At 36.5% G+C, this 21,256-nt stretch overlaps 1 protein-coding gene across 9 annotated transcripts in view; it reads right to left on the minus strand.

Annotated features, from left to right (window-relative positions):
* Window positions 1–21,256, minus strand: part of NBEAL1 (neurobeachin like 1) — a 179,772-nt gene that overhangs the window by 90,133 nt on the left and 68,383 nt on the right. For all 9 annotated transcript variants that reach the window (XM_066344885.1, XM_066344888.1, XM_066344889.1 and 6 more), the window contains 11 exons: window positions 21,111–21,230; window positions 19,883–20,186; window positions 17,106–17,191; window positions 11,965–12,054; window positions 9,788–9,956; window positions 9,196–9,329; window positions 8,203–8,362; window positions 7,995–8,097; window positions 7,059–7,215; window positions 5,029–5,187; window positions 2,849–3,008 (listed from right to left, as the gene is read on the minus strand). In XM_066344885.1, coding sequence (XP_066200982.1) covers window positions 2,849–3,008; window positions 5,029–5,187; window positions 7,059–7,215; window positions 7,995–8,097; window positions 8,203–8,362; window positions 9,196–9,329; window positions 9,788–9,956; window positions 11,965–12,054; window positions 17,106–17,191; window positions 19,883–20,186; window positions 21,111–21,230 — 1,642 coding nt within the window. The remainder of the gene's footprint in view (window positions 1–2,848; window positions 3,009–5,028; window positions 5,188–7,058; window positions 7,216–7,994; window positions 8,098–8,202; window positions 8,363–9,195; window positions 9,330–9,787; window positions 9,957–11,964; window positions 12,055–17,105; window positions 17,192–19,882; window positions 20,187–21,110; window positions 21,231–21,256) is intronic.

Here is a 21,256-nt window from a genome sequence, read left to right on the forward strand (position 1 = left end):
TTATCCACTGTGCCACCACAGGTCAGGCTATTCTTAATTTTTTTAAGAGCTTCCATACTGTTTACCACAGTGGATGTACCAATTTACATTAGCACCGATAGTGCACAATTGTTCCTTTTTTTCCACATCTTCACCAGCACTTACCTACAGAGTGTGTGTGTGTGTGTGTGTCTTCACCAGCACTTACCTACAGAGTGTGTGTGTGTGTGTATGTGTCTTCACCAGCACTTACCTACAGTGTGTGTGTGTGTGTGTGTGTAAGAGAAAGAGATAGGGACAGACAGACAGGAAGGAGAGAGATGAGAAGCATCAATTCTTCACTGCGGCTCCTTAGTCTTCTTAATTTTTCATTGATTACTCTTATATGTGCCTTGACCAGGGGCTGCAGCAGAGTGAGTGACCCCTTGCAAAAGCCAGCGACCTTGGGCTTCCAACCAGCGACCTTTGGGCTCAAGCCAGCGACCATGTGGCCATGTCTATGATCCCACACTCAAGCCAGCGACCCTGTGCTCAAACTGGTGAGCCCACATTCAAGCCAGCAACCTTGGGGTTTCGAACCGGGGTTCTGTGCATCCCAGTCCGACACTCTATCCACTGTGCCACAGCCTGGTCAGACACCTACTGTATTGCTGATAACTGCCATCTTAACAGGTGTGAAATGATAGATATCTCATAACTCTGATTTAAATTTCTCCAATAATTAAGGATTACGCCCCTTTTCATGTACCTGTTGCCACTTGTACATATTCTTTGGAAAAATATCTATTCAGGTTCTTTGTTCATTTTCTTTGCTATTGAGTTGTATGACCTTCTTATAAATTTTGAGTATTAACCCTTTATCAGATTTGACTTGCAAATATATTCTCCCACTCTGCAGGTTGTCTTTTCATTTAGTGATAATTTATTTTGCTGTGCAGAAGCTTTTGTGTGTAGTGTAACTTGTTTTGACATTTTTTTTTTTTTTTTTTGCTAATGTTTTGGGTGTCACATCCAAAATACCCCTGTCAAGACCTATGTCAAGGAGTTATTTCCTGTTTTCTTCTACTAGTTTTACAGCTCAAGTCTTACATTTAAATCTTTAGTCCACTTGGTTAATTTTTCTAAGTGGTATAAGATAAGGTCCATTTTCAGTCTTTTGTATATAAATATTCAGTTTTCCTGACACCATTTACTGTCGAGACTATCTTTTCCCACTCAGTATTACTAGATCCCTTGTCAAATATTAGTTGTTTGTATACATACATGTTTATTTCTGGGTTCTTCATTCTGTTCCACTAGCCTCTTCATCTGCTTTTATACCTGCAGCATACTGTTTTGATTATTATAGCTTTGTATTATAGCTTAAAGTCAGTAAGTTTGATGCCTCCAGCTTTCTTCTTTTCTCAAAGAAATAACCATTGCTAATAGTTATATAAATGCTGAAACAATTGTTTTATTTTAAATAGAAATTATAGATATGTTTAAACTTTACAAGACAATAGATTTAGAATGTTTCACATCTTTCTGAGTAAACTGTAAATAATTATTCTTTTCTTTTGATTGCCTGAATATATTGATACTATACTGCTCACAAAAATTAGGGGACATTTCAAAATGAATGTGAAGTGGTAAAATATCCCCTAATGTTTGTGAGCAGTATAGTCGGATCTTATACTATTATTTATCTTTCTAAGTACATGTTTTATCTTATCAACCACATGGTAATCCACTCAAGACAAAGCTTTTCTTATCATTTGAACTCCCATCTGATATAAATTTTAGTTTTTAGTATGTACTAAAAAAGTTTATAAAAAAATAAGAATATCTGAAATTAGTTTTAATTTGCCTTTAAGAATTTAAGCTCCATAAAGAAAAAAGAAAAAGTATTTTAGCTCCATAAAGAAAAAAGAAAAAGTATTTTGTACATATTTCCTCTAGTGTTCTTTTTTTTGTTATAAAGGCTCAATTATTTACTTATCACTCAATCAATGAACATTAACTAAAGGTCTACCAAGTAAGATGCTATATTATGTCCTAGGGAGAAAAAAAGACACAGTGCCTGACCAGGCAGTGGCGCAGTGGATAGAGCGTCAGACTGGGATGAAGAGGACCCAGGTTTGAAACCCAAAAGTCGCCAGCTTGAGCGTGGGCTCACCTGGTTTGAGCAAGGCTCATCAGCTTGAGCCCAAGGTCATTGGCCTGAGCAAGGTGTCACAAGGGGTCACTTGGTCTGCTGTAGCCCCCCAGTCAAGGCACATATAAGAAAGCAATCGAACAACTAAGGTGCTGCAACGAAGAATTGATGCTTCTCATCTCTCTCCCTGTCTGTCTCCCTGTCTGTCCCTCTCTCTGTCTTTCTCTGTCACAAAAAAAAAGAAAGAAAAAAGAAACAGTACCCAAGGAAAGCCTTGCTGAATCAAATAACAGGTATTTAAAAAACAAACTGAGGAAAGAGAATAAAAGAACATAAGGAAGCCTGATCAGGTGGTGGCGCAGTGGATAGAGCATCAACCTGGGACTCTGAGGACCCAGGTTCAAAACCCCAAGGTTACCTGGATTGAGTGTAAGATCACAGAATGACCCCATGGTCGCTGCTTTGAGCCCAAAGTTGCTGGCTTGACCAAGGGGTCACTGGCTCGGCTAGAGCCCCCTGCTCCTCCCCCATCAAGGCACTTATGAGAAGCAATCAATGAACAACTAAAGTGCCACAACTATGAGTTGATGCTTCTCATCTCTCTCCTTTCCTGTCTCTCTGACTCTCTCTAAAAAAAAAAAGAACATCAGGGGGAGAACTGCGAACCATCAAATAGAATTACACTACTATAAAGAACATTTAAAAAATCATTAGTATCATCAGCCTTAGTCATACCTGTGTTTATGATTTGATTAATGAGGTTTTTAATGAGACAAGTATTAACAGGTGCTTCATTTAGAAGGAGTCCCAATCCTGAGTAGCCAACTTCTCTGAGTCGAATACGTTGTTTACTTCGTTCATATACATTGGTGCATTTCAGCATTTGTTCCATGACCTGGTCACAACAGTAATACAATCTTCTCAACACAAAGAACTAAGAATAGTTTGTCACTTAGGTTAATATTGCATAAATTATTGGTGTAATATGTTTCTTGGAGCATAATTTTATTCCTTAAGTATTAAAAAAAAATACCCCTGCACTAATAGGAAGTAGTACTCAATATCATACTATCATTTAAAAATTAGACTACAACACATCAGCATTAGAATAATTAATATGTTTTAAAAATTACAGTTTACATGTATTTCTTGTCAGATGAAAAAAATAATTTAAATTTTCTTTTAATGGCTACTAAGGCATAGATAGAAACAAACCCCGTAGCTTGTAAGAGGAACAAAGATGTTTTCTAAAAGAGAAAAAAGATACTTCTAGGTAAATCCAGTAATCTATTTATGTAATAGCTATTTATCAAAATAATTTTTTTTAGATTTTATTTATTGATTTTTAGAGAGAGGAGAGAGAGAAAAAGAAAGAGAAAGTAGAAGGAGAAGAGGGAAGCATCAACTCATAGTAGTTGCTTCCTGTATGTGCCATGACCAGGCAAGCCCAGGGTTTTGAACCAGGAACCTCAGCATTCCAGGTCAACATTTTATCTACTGTGCCACCACAGGTCAGGCCAAAATAATTTTTAATAACAAAAAAACATTTTGTGAAGCAACCCATCAATATACTAAAATGGGTGAATAAATTAGTAACAACATACTTCTTGGAGTGAGAATATTTTTCAAAGTGAGATACTAAAACTGTATATGGAAAGGGTAATCTTCAAAATAATATTATGAACAATCCCTTCAAGGTCAATTTTGAAGAAATAACAATCTCTATGAACAAACACTTGTGTAGACAGACACTTTAAAGAGTGGCCTCAGGGGTCACCATAACCAATATGCAAGAAACTATGTTAGACCATCTTTAGTGTAGCTTTGTTTTCTAAGGTTTAAGGATTTCAAACATAGGCAATTCAAATATGACCTCATAAGTTGACTTTATACTGTAACACTAATGATATAAAGGAAACAACTGTTATAAGGCAAGTAGGCATAATGAACAAGAGAATAAATCGGGAAAAAAAAAGAATGTATCCCGCAGTTAAATATGACTGACTCCTTTGCTTTTAGTTAACAAAAAAGAGGAATTGGGTGGTTTCAGCCAAAATTTAGAGCTTGAGATATTCTGGATATTTTAATAAAATAAATTCTATATTAGCCTGACTAGGTGGTGGCACAGTGGATAGAACATCAGCCTGGGACGCTGAGGACCCAGGTTTGAAACCCCGAGGTCACCGGCTTGAGTGCGGATTCATTCGGCTTGAGCGTGGGCTCACCAGCTGGAGCACAGGGTCTCACAGACATGAACCCATGGTCACTGGCTTGAGCCCAAAGGTCACTGGCTTGAAGCCCAAGTGGTGGCTTGAGCAAGGGGTCACAGGCTCATCTGGAGCCCCCCAGTCAAAGGTACATATGAGAAAGCAAAGAATGAACAACTTAGGTGTCGCAAATCTGAGTTGATGCTTCTCATCTCTCTTCCTATTCTGTCTCTCTTTCTCTATCTCGCTTAAAAAAAAGTTCTATATCCTTTGACAAAACACAAACTTTTCTGCCTCAGTTTTTCATCTGTAAAGTGGCGGTGAAAATATCCACTTCATAAAATTGTTGAAAGATCTAAGTAAGCTAGTATATGAAAAGTGTTTAGTACCTGACAAACAGTGCTACATAAGGTTAGTTATGATCTGTCCTGTACACCTACCGTAAGTCAAAATGAAGGTGAAAGGTTTTATATTGACAATGGTATGAAAAGTACATTTTCCACTGAAATGATTAATAAGATAACAATATAATCAGTTTTTAAATATGTAACCAAAAACATGAAAAATAGTATATATCAAAACAAGTGTGACAATTTAAAATTATATAGTAGATATGAAAAAATTAATAGTCATAGAATACGTATATTCCAAATAAATTCATTTACCATAACTTCCCAAAATATAAAGACATTTAAAAAAATGTTTTACCTTAAAAATGATTTCTCTTAGTTGGTCAGAGTACTTCTGATTTAAGAGCAAGGCATAAAGTATGTCAGCATTTCCTGGTTCAAACAGCAATAAGAAGAGCTGACCTCTAGTTGGGCTGGTACGCAAGAGACTAAAGAGTATATCCAATATTCCAAAGAGCTTTTAAAATTAAACAAAACAAAACAAATAACATTCATTTATAGAAGCCATATAAAATAAAAACCACAGTTACTTAACTAAATCCTACATACTCTAATGTTCTAGCATAACTGAACTATCGGATGTCCTCTGAACCCTGCCTTTCACTCCATTTTGGTTTTGGTGTATTCCGTTTCCTTTTGTGCATTTTCTCACTACCATATTTACCTGCTGAACCATAACTATCCTGCTTTGTCCATACAAAAAGCCATCTCTTCCATAAAGCCTTCCCTGGTCTCCTCCACATGTAATACTCTCCTATGAAAACTTCACAGGACTCTGTATCTCTCTTTCAGATGTTATCATACTCTGTTTCATAACTATTTATAAACATCTCTTATTCACCCCTGCCTCCATTAGGCTAAAAGTAAAAATGATAATATATTCACCATTATAAACCTACAATGGCTACTATAATTTTATATATATAGTAAGTTTTCAATAAATAATTCTTTGAGCTGACTAAGAAAATGTCATTGGCAATGAATCATAGCAGGTGACAATACAGTTATCATGAAATAAGATGGCTATTCATTATTCTAAATGAGAAACTTCTGAAGTATTCCAACCTTATACATAATTACATATAAAGTCATGTAACCACTGAGTAAACAATAAATATTTCATGATACAGGGAAAAGTATTTGAGTCAACATAAATTAAAACTGCTCAAATCTGGTGTTGACAGTGATATATCGAAGGAGCACAGAAACAGGAGTAAATACACTCAGTGCTTCTAGCCTCGGGTTTATCAAATATGTGACCTAATGTCACTGAACATATACTTCCAAATGTACAAGTGGGAAATGTAATTTCTGGTCTCTCTATTTATACCAGTGATTCTCAAATCCTACCAAGCACCAGAATCTCCTGGCGGCCTGAGTCAGCAGTGTATTTTCATTTCTAAAAAGTTCCCAGGTAAAGCAGGTTGGCAACCATACACTGAGCAGCACTGTATTAATGAGTAGTTCTGAGCTATGAATAAATAATGTATATAAAAGTATTTACAATAGAAATATATTTACAATTTACTTGATGCAAAATTTTTATGAACTTAAGTTACATTAAAATTCATGTTAGAAATCTGATGATAGGTAAATATACATTATGTGATCTATGAAAATAGGCTCAGAATTGCCAGACAAAGCAGCTATTACTTTGAGTAATAGTAATAGAGAGTATACATCGTACTCTCTAGTTAATTAAAATATTGATATTTCATTATACCTTCACCTAGTTTACTAAACATTCTGTTAGGAGATAAAACTTACTGCTTTAATTGCATAATATTGTATGTGACATTATAAACATTTTCCTCAATATATGTTTATTATACACTTCTACAGTTAAAGAAAATGATAAGCAACTTAAATGTTAAAAAGAAAAATTAGGGCCCTGGCCAGTTGGCTCAGCGGTAGAGCGTCGGCCTGGCGTGCGGGGGACCCGGGTTCGATTCCCGACCAGGGCACATAGGAGAAGCGCCCATTTGCTTCTCCACCCCCCCTCCTCCTTCCTCTCTGTCTCTCTCTTCCCCTCCCGCAGCCGGGGCTCCATTGGAGCAGGGATGGCCCGGGCACTGGGGATGGCTCCTTGGCCTCTGCCCCAGGCGCTAGAGTGGCTCTGGTCACCGCAGAGTGACGCCCCAGAGGGGCAGAGCATCGCCCCCTGGTGGGCAGAGCTTCGCCCCTGGTGGGCGTGCCGGGTGGATCCCGGTCAGGCGCATGCGGGAGTCTGTCTGACCGTCTCTCCCCGTTTCCAGCTTCAGAAAAATACAAAAAAAAAAAAAAGAAAGAAAAGAAAAAAGAAAAATTAGGTTATCTTGGGCACAGTACCTGTTCTTCTTCATTAATGGCAGCTATGTAACCCATAATACTTAGTATCTCTTCATGAGTTCCACCCTTGCACAGAAAATATTTAATTAGTCCATACAAAGAAGTCCTTATTGTTCGAATGTCATCTAGAGACAGCTCACTATATTTACAATCATTCCTGAAAGAGAAGTAAAAGTGTAAAAATTGAAATTGAAATTTTTATATATTTGTACATTTTTATATAAATATTCATAATTTAAAGATGTTTCCATGTAATTATTAGAATAATATAATGTAATTAACCAATGTTACCCAATAAATTTAATTTTTAAAAAAGAATTTATGGTATCTTTGGCTTCTTTTTCTAAAAGGAAATCTTTTTTTTTTAATTTTATTTATTCATTTTTAGAGAGAGAGAGAGACAGAGAGAGAGAAGGGGGGAGGAGCCGGAAGCATCAACTCTCATATGTGCCCTGACCAGGCAAGCCCACGGTTTCGAACCAGCGACCTCAGCATTTCCAGGTCGATGCTTTATCCACTGCGTCACCACAGGTCAGGCTCTAATAGGAAACCTTTTAAAGTTAGGAGTTTCACTGAAAAAAATATAAATTTATATCTTATACTTATGTAACAATATTACTTATATAACAATCAGTGTGTGGCAGACACATCACTAACTCATTTAATTTAATCCTCAATACAATCATAGAATGTCCTTGTCACAGAACAGAAAACTTAAGCACAAAAAAGTTGAGTAAGTTGCCTATGGTTAGTCAATTAATGAAACACAGGATTCAAACCCAAAGTATCTGATCCATTGTTCGTCATTTTGACCTCCAGACAATCCTACCTCTATCAAGTTAAGATATTAGAATTGCTGGAAAATACATAATCTAGACATTTCAATCAAGTAGCAGGCAGAAAACAGCAAACTCGGAAGGCGTGAGGACATCATACCCATAATAAATCCTAAGTGTATCTAGGAGAAACTGCACACCATACTTCTTTCGGAAAACTCTCCTGCTGTCTTTGATGATGGTGGAAAGATACTGTATATGACCTAAAACAGAAAGCTCACTCTTAAATGATATATCTAAAATGAAGTCACATATATTTATACATTTCTAAAACAACTATAACAGTTTGTCTAATAGCTTGCTCTTACCGATTTGAAAGGGAAAATCTCCACGGTTCCAGATACGGAAGTCAAAGAGTAAATATTGATACATTTGTTGCAAGAGCTGCATATTTTTCTCTAATGATACCTGTTCAATTAGTAATTGAACTGCCATCAAGACATTAACATCCATCAAGGTGCTTGGCACCTGAAATCCAAACAGAAAAGGAATCTGTAAAATTCAGTTTAAATTCTTGTTATTAAACTATACTTTCAAATAATTTATTCAGAACATCTACTAAATATAAAAATCTTGATTAGAAAAATGTAAAAAAGCCCTGGCCGGTTGGCTCAGCGGTAGAGCGTTGGCCTAGCGTGCGGAGGACCGGGGTTCAATTCCCGGCCAGGGCACACAGGAGAAGCGCCCATTTGCTTCTCCACCCCTCCCCCTCTCCTTCCTCTCTGTCTCTCTCTTCCCCTCCCGCAGCCAAGGCTCCATTGGAGCAAAGATGGCCCGGGCGCTGGGGATGGCTCTGTGGCCTCTGCCTCAGGCGCTGGAGTGGCTCTGGTCGCAACATGGCGATGCCCAGGATGGGCAGAGCATCGCCCCCTGGTGGGCAGAGCGTTGCCCCATGGTGGGCATGCCGGGTGGATCCCGGTCGGGCGCATGCGGGAGTCTGTCTGACTGTCTCTCCCTGTTTCCAGCTTCAGAAAAATGAAAAAAAAAAAAAAAAAGAAAAATGTAAAAAATTTAAAACATTAATTTGTCTGAAGTAATGCTAGAACATATTTTTTTAATGTTATACATGGATTAAATATCACAAATAACAAAGCTAACAAGCAAGGCCCTGTTATGTAAGATAAGTAATTCTTGTATAAGGTGATTGAGTAGTTCTTAAAATCTACTTCTGAAACAAATTATATCCACTAATATAACAAGTTATAATAGTGTAACTTAAAAAAAGATTTATTAGGAAGAAACCCCCCACACTAACTGTTAATTATAATCATCAGCCACATCTACATGTTAAACTAACTCACCTTCTGAAGTAAGGCTCCAAGTGTAGCAACTCCATGGGAGTGAATAAGATTATCCTGATTAATAGGATGTCTTTGAATAAAGTGTTTCACAATCAAGATAAACGTTGCAACTAAACTTCTCTCTAGTCTTGACTCTGTGGAATTGTGAACATGTCATTAGTTATCATAATTACTCTAATCACTTTTATATCATATTTTCTGTATCATAATGAATATTGTAACTACATATAAAGAATCTGGTTGAGAAATTTGCCTCTACCGGTCACTTACTCACAGAACACAAATATCAGAGAAAGCAACAACTGTATACTGTATACTTATATGTACATGTAAATATTTTCTCTACCATAAATTTAACAATATTGTCATATTTCCAGTAAGAGTACAAACTATGGATAAGAGTAAAACCAACATCTTAAGTTTTCTGATCAATGTATTATAAACTTTCTGAATTACATTAGTAAAATGAGGGATAGGCAGCTTCAGCTACAAGTAATTAAGTTTCTTCCTAATGGTAACAAGACATTTTATTCTGTTTCAATTAGTTCTCAAAATTTTCAATGACTATTTTATATTAATTTTGTCTTAATACCTGATGTCTTTGTGGAGGTCGATACCACCCAATCTCCTTCTACAGGTGTTATCAATTCAGAAACTGTTCTTCCCTTCATTTCTTCAGGAATCTGTCCTCCACTAAAGTGACTAATTTGTTCCAATAAAGGAAAGAGGACATTTAATCCACCTATGCAGTTTATGATGTCCTAAAAAAAATTACAACTTTTTAATTTTTAAAACAACAGTAACTGGATCACTTAATATTTACACAGCATGTACAAGATTATAATTTACTAAGTCTTTAGGCAATGTATGGGATAGTCTAAGCTAAAGAAACCCTTGTATGGGCATATGCTTTATAGACCAGCCTCAGGAGTCACCATACTCAATAACACAGACTAAGCCAGACCACTTTTGCTGCCGCTTTGTTTTCCAAAGTTCAAGAATTCCAAACACAGGTAATCTAAACATGACCCCATAAGTTGACTGTATACCATAACACTAATTATGTAAGAGGAAACTGTCACAAGGCAATTAGGCATAATGAAAAAAAACCCACAACTTATTTGGTAGGACAAACTGACCTACTCCTCTACTTTCAGTTAACAAAAAAGGTGGAGTAAGTGGCTTCAACCAAAGTTCAAAGTGACTATTTTGGATAGCTTAACAAAATATGTTCAATATCCTTTGACATGTTATTAATTTCTCTGCCTCAGTTTCTTAATGGGGCATTTTCTAAAATGAGGATGATATTAATTCCCACTTTGTAAAGTTGTTACAAGGATTAAGTAAGCTAATATATTAAAAATGGTTGGTGCCTGACACATAGTGAGTCTATGTTAGCTATTTTTAACTGCTAAAATGTTCTAAATTGCCATGTAGACCCCAGCTTAAATTTATAAACAATCTCTTCATATTTACAAGCCTTGTACAAACAATCTTACAAGTGACAGCAAACATTAACTTACAAATTGGTAAACATGCCATAAATCTTACAATGCTAACAGATAAGAAGTATTCTTCTCTTAAAGTCAAAGAGAAAAAAACTTTATACCACACAAACAACATGAGATTAATATTGATTTTTTATTTATTTTTAATTTTTTATTGAATTTATTGGGTGACATTAGTTAATAAAATTATACAGGTTTCAGGTGCACAATTCTACAACACATCATCAGTATATTGCACTGTGGGTTCAGCACCCCAAGTCAAGTCTCCCTCCATCACCACCTATCCCTGGTCTACCCTCCTCCACCTCCTCCCACCCCTCTTCCCTTCTGCAAGCCCCACACTATTATCAGTTGTTGTTTTTTCTTTGCTTACTCCTTTCACCTTTTTCACCCAGCTTCCAACTCCCATACCCTCTGACAAGAGTCAGCCTGTTCTTTGTGTCTGTGAATCTGTTTCTATTTTGTTTGTTAGTTTATTTTGTTCTTTAGATTCCACATATAAGTGAAATCATATGGTACTTGTCTTTCTCTGAGTAATATTTTTATGCAGGAAGAATTATCTTAATGATCTGTTTCCCTGCAAGAACAAATTGGTGTTAAGTGACCAGAAAAGGTTGAAATATGCCACATAGTTTTAGGCATTAATACCTTAACAGGTGGAGCAATTAACTAAGACAGTATATTATAAAGTGTTAAGCTGATTGAATAGTTTAAAAACTAAATTTTAGGCCCTGGCAGGTTGACTCAGCAGTAGAGAATCGGCCTGATGTGTGGAAGTCCCAGGTTCAATTTCCAGTCAGAGCACACAAGAGAAGCGACCATCTGCTTCTCCACCCTTCCCCTTTCTCCCCCTCCCCCACAGCCATGGCTCACTTGAGCAAGTTGGCCCTGGGTGCCGAAGACGGCACCATGGCCTTGCCTCAAGTGCTAAAATAGCTCAGTTGCTGAGCACTGAAGCGACAGCCCCAGATGGGCAGAGCAATGCCCCCTAGTGGTCTTGCTGGGTGGATCCCAGTCAGGGCACATGTGGGAGTCTCTCCCGCTCTGCCTCTCACTTAATAAAAAAAAAATTTTTAATTAAAAAAAAACCCCTAGATTTCAAGCAAATCAGTCATTCGACTATTTATTTGTTCATCCTTCAAACTGTGTATCTTGCCTGAATTGTCATTTTAACAGTGACAAATTCAGATCAATCTGGTGGTGGTTAAACGATAAAAACCCTCAGTAAACTTACACAATATATTGCCTCCCATTAACTTACCTTAATGTCCCAGTTCACCACTTTGTTTCCTGTTAACCTTCCGTGCAAATAATTAGAAGATAAATCAAGACAGATTGAATTTTTGCAGGCCTAAGAATTTAAATAAATAAATAAATAAATAAATACATGGCCAACAGCTAAGTGCAATAAAGATAAAACATAACTTTAACTACAGATGGAACATTTCACCATAATTTTAAAAGGTACAGAGTATAGGCATTTCCTGGGTTACAATCAAAATAGGTCCTATGGGTTTGAAAATGTTTAAGTATTTATATGCACAATGTTAAGACAGACATCTGTCTAAGTTGCACTTAATACGTAAATGGATCTGTTCCAACTTACGTACAAATTCAACTTAAGAACAAACCTATAGAACCTATCTCGTTCATAACCCAAGGACTGCCTGTATAGTCAGGGAAAAGATGCCTAAGATATTAAGTTTAGTATTAGTATTCTCTGAATGTTTCCTTTTTTTTTTTAATTTTATTTATTTATTTATTTTATGACAGAGTCAGAGAGAGGGACAGACAGGAAAGGAAAGAGATGAGAAGCATCAATTCCTCGTTGTGGCACCTTAGTTGTTCATTGATTGATTTCTCATATGTGCCTTGACTGGGGGGGGGAGGCCACTATAGCAGACTGAGTGACCCTTTGCTTGAGCCAGCGACCTTGGGCTCAAGCTGGTGACCCTTGCTCAAACCAGATGAGCCTACGCTCAAGCTGGCAACCTTGGGGTCTCCACATCCCAGTCCTACGCTTTATCCACTGCGCCACCATCCAGTCAGGCTCTGAATGTTTCTTAAAAGGATCAGGGACTTGATTCTAAAGTACTCATTTATCAAATGCAGGTCACTGTTGCTTGTCACCTGACAGATGAGCTATAGCTAGAACTTACCATTCACCAACCACATAGTTTTAACTTTCTTCTCTTTTAAACCAATATATGCAAGAGTTTTTTACTTTAAAAAAAATTCAATGTTCTATTCCCATGAGTATTTCCTAGGCACAGTTTCATGATACACATAAAAAGTGTGACTAAAGTATGATATAGAAATCACAGAACAGAAAAATATATTACAATATAAAAATCCAATCATAGGCATAAGACACTATTTTCTCTCATATTACTAATTCTAGTTATATTCAGATTAAGAGCTTAGTCTGAAACTCCAGAAATTGTTGAAGTAATTTGTTAACTTCCATAAAGGCTTATAAAGCAAGTAACTTCACATTCAATTTGTGAATTTGCAAGCAACAAAAGCATCCTTGAATCTAATTCCCGCTCCAAAGGAAATAAACCTACAAAGTCAGCATGCATGACATAGCCGTTGCCGTCCTCTTAAGGCAACTGAGAAAAATTGCTTTAATAAAACAAGTGTAAATTGAGTTTATATTTAACTCAACATAAATAGAAATATCTTTCCCGCATTAGTACCTTACTTTCGGTACCTGTGTATCCATGACCTAACTTCCTAATGATATGACTGTCTCCAGTCTCCTATTCCTCCAATTCGACTTTCCCACTGCAACTTGACAACTTTTTCTAAATGCATACCTAATCATATTATCTTCTGCTTAAAAATCCTAACCATTGCCTGCTTACTATTTAGCCTTTTATAGGAGGTTTGCTATCATCTGGCCTCCACTTGCCCTCTAATCCCATTTCCTGTCATCTTCTCTTCCTGCTTAATACCCTCCCCTGGTCGGCAAACTGTGGCTCGCGAGCCACATGAGGCTTTTTGGCCCTTTGAGTGTGGCTCTTCCACAAAATACCACAGGCGGGCGCTACCTCGATAAGGAATGTACCTACTTATATAGCTTAAGTTTAAAAAATTTGGCTCTCAAAAGAAATTTCAATCGTTGTACTGTTGATATTTGGCTCTGTTGACTAATGAGTTTGCCAACCACTGCCAAACTACATGTAGAATGTAGCTAGTTTTACACTCTGTGCCTTTGTAAGCATTGCTCGCTGAGCCTTTACATCCCTCCTCGATTTTGCCTTTTAAAACGCAAATCAAATCATCTTTTCTATATCTAACCTCCTGGAAGAACAAAATATTCTCCTTTATTCACGAACTATATTTTGTACATAATTCCAACACAAACATTGTAATAGTGGTCAAGGATATGTATTAAATCGGCTGGCCATTCCCTAGAATTATGAGGCTAGGCAAGCTACTTATCATTACTCAGTCTCAGAAATCAAGAGATTAGAAAAGACTCAGTTAATACCTTATGTCCCCTCAGAGTTTTTGTAAGATTAAATAAAACATATAAAGCATTTATCATAGAGTTTAATATGTTATAAAGACCCAATAAGAGGTGGACTAAACAGAAAATAAAATGCTCATAAAACTATATTGCACTTATTTTTTACATATTTATGTAACTTAATATTTTAAGCTTCTTAAAGCCACGGCTTTTAATTTATTCATCTTTATATCCTAAAAATTCAGACAATTCTTGACACAAAGACACTCAAATTTTAAACAAATGGCCTGACCAGGCGGTGGCACAGTGGATAGAGCATCAGACTGGGACGCAGAGGACCCAGGTTCGAGACCCTGAGGTCGCCAGCTTGAGCGCGGGCTCATCTGGTTTGGGCAAAAGCTCACCAGCTCCAGCAAGGAGTTACTCAGTCTGCTGAAGGCCCACAGTCAAGGCACATATGAGAAAGCAATCAATGAACAACTAAGGTGTTGCAACGCCCAACAAAAAACTAATGATTGATGCTTCTCATCTCTCTCCATTCCTGTCTGTCTGTCCCTGTCTATCCCTCTCTCTGACTCACTGTCTCTGTAAAAAAAAAAAAAAAAAATTTTAAACAAATGGATGGTTAAACATCTAAAAATGAGTACAAACATAAAAAACGGTTGAAAGTCAAAAATCCTCTATAGCAGCTTTTCCCAAACTAGCATTTGTTACTAAATGAGATAAAATAAAAAATGTGTTCTGTGTTAAATAAAGGGTGAAAAAGTAGGATAAAACAAAAGTAAACTAGGTTGGGTTTTTTTTTGGGGGGGGTTGTTCTTTTTTTTTTTTTAACTGAAAGGAGGGGAGACACTCCTGCATGTGCCCTGATTGAGATCCACCCAGCAAACCCCATCTGAGGCTGATGCTTTGCCCACCTGGGGCCACTTTAGGCAACTGAGCTATTTTTAGCACCTGAGATAAAGGCTCCATAGAGCTATCCTCAGTGCCTGGGGCTGATGTGCTCAAATCAATTGAGCCATGGCTGTGGGAGTGGAAGAGAAAGAGAGCAAGAGAAAGGGGAGGGAGGAGAAGCAGAAGGAATGGAACCCAGGACTTGCACACATCGGGCTGATGCTCAATCACTGAGCCAATCAGCCAGGGCCATAAACTAGGTTCTTTATAGCAGGATTGTTCAAGTGTATCATCAGTCTCCAAGAGGGATATACAAACTTCAGCATCCCATGAACCTGTGTAACCACAGAACCCATGTATCATGCTATATCACCATTTTCAAGAAATATCCCTCCAGCTTGACCAGGTGGTAGCGCAGAGGATAGAGTGTTGGCCTGGGATGCTTAGGTCCCAGGTTCAAAAATCTGAGGTTTCTGGCTTGAGGGTGGGATCACAGACACAATCTCATGGTTCCTGGCTTGAGCCCAAAGGTCACTGGCTTGAGCAAGGGATCACTGGCTCAGCTGGAGCCCCCTGGTCAAGGCACATATGATAAAGCAATCAATGAACAACTTAAATGCCGCAACTACGAGTTGACATTTTTCATCTTTCTGTCTGAACCTGTCCCTCCCTCACTCTAAAAAAAAAAGAAAAGAAATATCCCTCCAAATAAACTATTTTATTGAATATAGTTGTTATGTTAGTTTTCTTGAGAAAAAACAATTGCTACTTTTTTTAGTATTACAGAAATTTTACTTTCAATAGTAAAAATTCAACCCTAATTTTCAAAGTTATTTTGAGGGAAAAAGAAAAGGCAACCATAACATTAAAAACACCTAGTTAGCCATCATATATCTAGATAGATAAAAACCCTGATATATTAGGTAAGATTAAATCTGATTATCTTCTATCTACACTAGCTGCAATAAAAATAATTATAAAGTATCTTGATAGCTATGTCAATCTGCTTTCACAAAATGATTTGAGATGGATAAAGAAAACTGTAGCAAAATGTTAATAATTAGGAAATTTAGGTGAGGTGAATATAGGATTTCACCTTACCATTCTTTCAACTTCTCTGTAGGTTTGAAATTTATTAAAATTAGGGGGAAATACAAACTAATAAGTAAATATTATTAGGTTAAATATAATAAATGAGTACTCAAAGTGATAAATTATGGCTCTATACTAAAGACAAAACTAGAAAAAATATTCTAGCATGTATAATCTCACACAGCACAAGCATTTTCTCACTCAGTGTCACACCAAACATAATAAAAGCAACTGATGTTTGTTTACGACACTTCTCCCTTTTCTTCCCCCAGTTCTACCTTTGATCTTTCCCTCAGTCCCTGCGGACCTTCTGTCCAAGGAAAAGTATGCTTATAGGTGGTTTCTTTATTCTATTCCTAAATAAACATTTCTTTTTGTTGTTGTTGTTTTCTGACTGACAACATATTTTAAAAATTAACAAAGCAAAAGTTGAGCAAATTCTGTTTTCTCTCTCCTTCCAAAAAAGTGGGAGTAAAATGTTCATAAACAGTTTCATCTACTTAAGTCAGTTCATTAGTACAAATTCCCACTACAATATTCCCCATTCATACTATTGGGATGACTAATGATCACATCTGAACCCTAGTTGAAAGGTGCATCTTTCTTTGTAATGCTTCTCACCTTCCTTTGAAAATTAGTAAGTTTTTATTTTTAAGAGAGGAGAGAGAGAGAAAGGCAGGGGAGAGGAGTGGGAAGAACTTGCAGTTGCTTCTTCCATGTGCCTTGACCAGGCAAGTGCAGGGCCTCAAACCAGCGACCTCAGCATTCCAGGTCAATTTTTTATACACTGCGCCACCACAGGTCAGGCAAAATTAGTAATTTTTAATAGCAAATTAAATCTCTCTCTCTCAATTACCCACAAATGGCAAAAAAACTTAAAAAGGAATTCCAGTTCATAGCCTAGTTACAACTAGATGAACAATCCATGCAATTACTCTGACCTTTGCAGTGTAATGAAGAAGGACACTCCCAGGCAAGTCGGCCATGTCAGACTCTTGAAATTTCCAAGGACTTAAACAGTTTGGACCTGAAAATTGATTATATACACATATGCATATCACTGAATAGAAATGGCCTCTTAGGTTCTATGCAATCAGAACAAAATTTAAAATCGAGCTGTTTCAAGCTACCAATATAACATAGTTAAAACACACTAACCAAAATGTCCTTATAATTTTATCACTTTCAAATCATCAAAAACCTAGAATAGCCTGAGGGATGGATCAACTTCCATTACAGGGAGGAAATTTATAAAACTACTATCAAAAATAACAAAGCTTATTCATTAATTTATCTAATTTAAACCAATTCAAACTTATAAGACAAGATAGCAAAATAATGTATATAGATAATCACAGAAATGAAGTAACAAATGAGTAGAAAAAAATTCTTGACTTTACCAAAAAATATTTTTTAAAAATCAAGGGAATACAGTTAAAACTGGTTCCCTTTTACATCAAAATATAAAGGAAACAGTATTGACCATTCCACCTTAATGAGGCTGTGATGAATCTGGTGTATTTATGTATCACTGGTAGGGACTGACAACTGGTATACACCTATTGGACGCTGACTAGGTAACATATATTGAGAGCCAAAAGATAGTCACACACTTGGAATACTTATCCATCAAAATAAAGGAAAAAAAAGTTAAGTACAACAGTTCTGCATATTTACTACTTGAACTTTATATCAATACTAAAATTATAAACCTAAGTAAATTATCCACTATGAATCCAATATATATATATTATGCAGATATTAAAAATAATCATTATGAACAACATAACACATAATTATTATTTACAAGAGTAGAAAAAACTATAAGAACAAAATCTAAACTATAGGGCTGTGATGATTACATTAATGACATTAACCTGGAATTTATTTATTTTAAAAGCTCAATTTAAAATACTTTGTTTTTTTGTTAAATTTAACATTTATTTATTTGAATTTATTGGGATGACATTGGCTCACAAACCCATACAGATTTCAAGTGTACCCTCAGTATACCATCTGCACACCACACTGTGCACCCTTCACCCCAAGCAAAGCCTTTTTCTGTCCCCATTTCTCCTCCCTTTCTCCACCTCCACCTACTCCCACACCTGCTGTGTGTGATACTTCAGTGTGTTGTTGTTGCTTTTTTCCCGAAGTTAGAAGCAAGGAGGCAGTCAGATCAAGACTCCCGCATGCGTCCAACTTGGATTCACCCAGCATGCCCACCAAGGGACAGTGCTCTGCCCACCTGGAGCATTGCTCCGTTGCCGCTGGAGCCATTCTAGCGCCTAAGGCAGAGGCCTTGGAGCCATCCTCAGCGCCAGGGCCAACTTTGCTCCAATGGAGCCTTGGCTGAGGGAGGGGAAGAAAGAGACAGAGAGGAAGGAGAGGGGGAAGGGTGGAGAAGCAGATCGGTGCTTGCTTTTCCTGTGTAACATGACCGGGAATTGAACCTGGGACTTCCATAAGCCAGGCCAACACTCTACCACTGAGCCAACCAGCCTGGGCCTCGGTGAGTTTTAAAGTAATGATGAAGTTCCAAACTTAGAAAGTTTGGACATTCTTATTCTTTTCAAAGCTCCCAAATAAGAGATTCTGCAGTTAATATACATGATGACTTACAGGCTTAACTCCTGAGAATCTACCAAAATGTAGATATAATTTCAAAAATAATTTTGATCCAATAATAATTTGTGTTTAAACTCATAGCCAAAAGAAAGATTCAAAATAAAAATAGCTCATAATTTTATCTAAGGACTCCTAATTCTACTTCCTTCATAAATTCTTCAGCTATGTTAACCTATGTTAACATATAAAAATGACAAGTTTTAAAATAAAACCCATGATCTTATAACCAATCTTACCCTTATCTTATGAAGATGGGCTTTTATTTTGTTTCCTCAATTTATGAAAATCTGTCAAAAGTATTATGGACTGAACTGCATACTCTCAAAATTTGTATGTTGAAGGTATTATCCCCAATGGGCCTGTACTTGGAAATAAGGCCTTTAAAGAGTTAATTAAAGTTAACTGATATCATTAAGGGTCAGGCCCTAATCCAACATGGCCCCTTATAGGAAGAGGAAAAGACACCAGAGATATCTCTCTGTATACACACAGATAACAGACTTCACATGAGGACACAGCCAAGACAGCAGCTATATACCAGCCAGGAATAGAGGCCTCACCTGAAGTCAAGCCTGATGGATAATTGATCTTGAAATTCTAGCTTCCAGAATTGTAATACAATAGTGTTTAAGCCATGTAATGTGTGTTTTGTTATGGCAGTGCTAATGAACTAACACTAGGCAGTTTTATGGGTAATACTTGAACTATTTCCCAAAATATTGCTTGATTTATGTCTCCCAAAGAATATGGTGTACTATAATAATACTGTATAATGTACTTGAAAGTTGTTTAAAAAAGTAATCTTAAATATCATTAACATATATAAAACAGTATATTTGAGGGAATGGAGATGTTAACTATTATGGCAATCATTTTTCAATATATCTTTGTATCAAAGTACAGCACTGTACACCTTAAAAATACATATGTTATAAGTCAGTAACATCGCAATAATGACAAGTGGGGGAAAAGTATGCTGTGTGGTGAGATTTTTCCTCCCATTCAGCTTCAATTAAAGCAATTATACTTTTCAGATGTAGGCAACAGAAAAAACTTAAGTTTAATAAACAGTATGACTGTAAGTACTCACCTGCTAAATATAACGCTTTCACCTGAGAAGGCTGCAGTGCTTCGTAGAAGATGATAACAGACCCCAGCTGCCCCTCCAGAGATGTGGGACATCCCCACTCACTGTCCTGAGTTCCTGCTGATATCAACTTGGTTATCAGTTTTGATTTTTCAGTTGTTCCTCCCCAAGAGGCTGATGACAGAATTCCACCAAATGACGTCCGATGAGGGGTAATGGGAGAAGAAAACGGTGGATCTGGGATTTGGGACGGTGGAGGAGTAGTGGTTCTTTGCCCAGCTGAACCAATGCAGCAAGAAATGAAAGGCTAAACGGTAAGAAAGAAACAAAACAAATTACATAATTTTAACAAAATCCCTATTCTCATATTTAAAATGAAACAGTACAAATAAATACATTTTCTGGATCATATGTGTATGAATTTGTACATATAAGAAAACATTACAGATGTTACCTTTGGCCTATTTGTTTTGGATGCATTATTTTTATAACTCACTACATCTTTTTGCAAATTTTGAAATTTTGAGTGTGTATTAACAGAAGTAATTTTATCAACTTTACTATATTCTAAAACATAGAAAACTCCTTTTCTCCCTTCAAATTTATAAACAGAGAAGTATTACAGTATAGTAATGCTAAATTATAGGTTATCCAGAAATGGTCATCAATATGAACAACAATAGAAATTACTAGAATCCTAGGCCTTGGGAAGTAATCTAATTCATTCTACTACCTTCAGAAAAGGCACTTTCAAAATTATCCAAATACTCTCAAAGAACATTTACCCTAATGTTTTTTAAGAGTCACCTTAGAAAATAAATTCTTATACCTAACTATAGTGTAAAGGTTTCAAGTTTCTTCATTGTTGTTTCAAATTCAATGGAGAAGGAAACAAGTCCACAATAACAGTTTGCATTTCATATACTTGGAGAACTTTATTAAACTTAGATCCTTTCTCTGCTCTATGCAGTTTCTTTGGTTTTCCTTTGGCTCCTGTCTTTTTTGTTTTAAGCCTTTAGTTACATAGCTTTTTTTCTTGAATTGTTTTTCTTATTACATGTTGTCTGATGTCATCTAATGATGACAGGCTAATTGAATTAAATATGATATTAAATTATTATATCTTAGTATAAAGAAAACATTAAAATTTATGGGTACATATTTAGAATAAAGAACTGAACAAGAGTTTTGAATCTACCGGTCCTATAAAAAGTAGGTTGGATATGCTTACTTCATTCATGGCAGGAAATCTGAGAGCGGCAGAGACCTTCTGCTGTCCATTGTCGTAGATATAGACAAGGCTCTGACCAAAGGGCCTTTTTCCAGGCATGTGAACAATGGTTATGTTGTGCTGGTAAAGTAAGACATATATTTAAA

The sequence above is a fragment of the Saccopteryx leptura genome, chromosome 7 (genome assembly GCF_036850995.1).
Source record: "Saccopteryx leptura isolate mSacLep1 chromosome 7, mSacLep1_pri_phased_curated, whole genome shotgun sequence".
NCBI lineage: Eukaryota > Metazoa > Chordata > Mammalia > Chiroptera > Emballonuridae > Saccopteryx > Saccopteryx leptura.